Here is a 2,606-nt window from a genome sequence, read left to right as displayed (position 1 = left end):
ACTGAATGTAATGAAGTTTTTTTCATTTTTTAAAATTGTTTTCAATTTAATTGAATTTTTTTAATTCAAATGAATTCAAATTAATTTAAATTCCTCTAAATTACGAAAGTCAATAGAATATTTTGGAAATTAAACATTCTTTCCAATTCATTTGAATTCTTTTCAATTTAATTTGAATTATTTTGTAGTCATTAGTCACTTTTGATCAGAAATGAGTAGGATTTCAAAGATTTGAAATTATTTTTTGGAATTCACCCTGCATTCTTATTAATTTACCCTGAATTCATTTAATTTCTTTGGAATTTTTTTTAGTCACTAGAATTCTTCTAAATTTACTCAATTCTACTTAATTCAATGAATTTAATTTTTGATTCAACAAATTTTTAATTTCAATAATTTGCAAAAATCTTGAAGCCTAAACCTTACCTTGAAGTTTTAGACGTTTCATCACTTTATTTTGGATTCTCTTGAATTTTTCTAAGCTCATTTCAATGTCGTTTTTTCAAATTTTTAAATTGTTTTCAATTTGTTTGATTTTTAAAAAATTCAAATAAATACAAACTCATTTAAATTCTTCTAAATATCATCCAATTTTACGAAAATCAATGGAATTTTTTGGATATAAAGCATTCTTTCCAATTCATTTGAATTTTTTTGAAATTAACTTGAATTGATCTGAAGTCTTATGAATTTATCCTGAATTTGTTACCCTCTAAGCGCGAAAAAAATACCCTATGAAGGTGACAAAAAGTACTTTGGTCCTTATATTTTATCCCGTAGGAACTGTGAGGCCTGAGTTTACTTTAGTGAGGTAGATGTTTTTAACATTTCACACTCTTTATTTTTTTAATTTCAATTACAAATTAAAATTGGAATTGACATTGAAAAAAGAGGAGAATGCCCTGTTGTAACATTAATATTCGGTTGTGCATGCGGCTCTCCTGGGCCTCGCCAGCCCCATCGCCCGTGCGAATGCCAGGTCAGTAGCTTCTGCAATTACCAGCCGTTGTCTTTTTTCTTTTTTTTTACACCTTGTACAGCACTGTTTCATTAACAACTCCTAGCAACCGGAAGTTTACGTTCAGTTAAAATGTTAACTTTTTCAATTTTAAAATTATTCAGTGTACAGTGCGTAATTCTAAAATCTTTTACTCAAACATTTTTCATTTTAGGTCTTCAGTTTTAAGTGTACATTTTTATTTGAATTTTAGAAAAGAATTCTAATATCGATTTAGAAGAAGGGAATTAAAAAAATTCCTTTTCCAAGTCAGAAATCGTCTGATTTTTCAGAATATAAAAAAATGAATTTTCCAAAATAAGTCTAATTTAGAGTTAGAAAAGGAAATTTCAAGAAGCCCTATACAAATGAATTTTAATTCTTTTCTCAAACTCTCGGTTCCAAATCAGAAATCTTTGAAATCTTTTTTTCCGTCTGGTAAAATACCCTGATAGTTTATTTTTTAAAGATTTAATTATATTAAATTTGTTTTTTTTTGTAATAAAAAAAACAATTTTTCAATATTTAGCAATATTTGGCTCTTATTTTAAAGTAAGCAATTATAAATTAAATATTCGAAATTAAAATATTTAGAACTGAATTGTTTGAAATAGAGAAAGCCTCGAATTGTTAAAAGTTCAGAGTGCTAAATTAAATATTTTAACGTTAAAATTTTAATTGGTCCATTTAAAACAAAATTATTTTGTTAGTGAAAGTGTTGAATTTTGACGTATAAATGACAACTGAACAATCATTAAAATAAAAAAAGTTGAAATAAAAATGATTTTAACTTCTAGTTTACAATAGTTTTTCAATAGCCGTGAGAAATTTTTGCGAACCGGGAAATGACCAGTAATTTTTATTCTTTCTCGGTAGCCTCCACCCTGATTCTGTTTCATCGCATTTATTTCCAAACTTTAATTATCAAGGATAGAGAAATGTTAATTTTGAACTGGCTTTCGTTTTTACCAGTTATTTTGCAATTTGCAGGAGCAGCGCACGTCACAGCTTCCCCTGGAGCTGGATCAACTCGGAGATGACTCTGCATCTGTGCGCAGTGAAACTGACGTTAAAAGTAATTATAATTTGTTAAAAAACTGATTTTACATTTTAATTTGTTACTTTGCAATATAATTATTAACTCTAAAGGCTCTGAAGTCTCCTATTTTCAAGATTTTTTTCTGAAACTCCCCTATTTCCAGGTTTTGGCCTCTAAAAATCCCTAATTGCAATGTTCGGCCTTTCAAGTTACCTATTTTCAAATTATTAACGCTAATGTCCTGTATTTTCAGGATTTGGACTCTAAAAACCTGTATTTTCAATATGTGACCCCTAAAATCCGAAATTGTTCATGTTTTAACCCTAAAATCTCCTTTTTTCAGGATTTGGTTTATAAAGTCCCCTATTTGTTAAGTATTGCTCTCCAATTTTCAAGATTTTTCCCCTAAGGTCCCCTATTTTCAGGATTTAATTTGTAAAAAACAATATTTTCAATATTTGAGCCTTAAAGTCCCCTATTTTGAATTTTTTCTTTAATATCTCCTATTTTCAATATTTGGTGTGTAAAATTCCCAATTTTTTAAATATTTGGTTTCTGAAAACACCCATT

At 27.9% G+C, this 2,606-nt stretch overlaps 1 protein-coding gene across 2 annotated transcripts in view; it reads left to right on the top strand.

The window, feature by feature from the left end:
- The window catches only part of LOC117170693 (serine/threonine-protein kinase 10), a 73,801-nt gene that overhangs the window by 35,828 nt on the left and 35,367 nt on the right, over nt 1-2,606 (top strand). For both annotated transcript variants that reach the window (XM_033357669.1, XM_033357667.1), the window contains exon 7: nt 1,988-2,072. In XM_033357669.1, coding sequence (XP_033213560.1) covers nt 1,988-2,072 — 85 coding nt within the window. The remainder of the gene's footprint in view (nt 1-1,987; nt 2,073-2,606) is intronic.

Source organism: Belonocnema kinseyi, chromosome 4, assembly GCF_010883055.1.
Source record: "Belonocnema kinseyi isolate 2016_QV_RU_SX_M_011 chromosome 4, B_treatae_v1, whole genome shotgun sequence".
Lineage (NCBI taxonomy): Eukaryota > Metazoa > Arthropoda > Insecta > Hymenoptera > Cynipidae > Belonocnema > Belonocnema kinseyi.
This window is presented reverse-complemented; position numbering and strand designations above follow the sequence as displayed.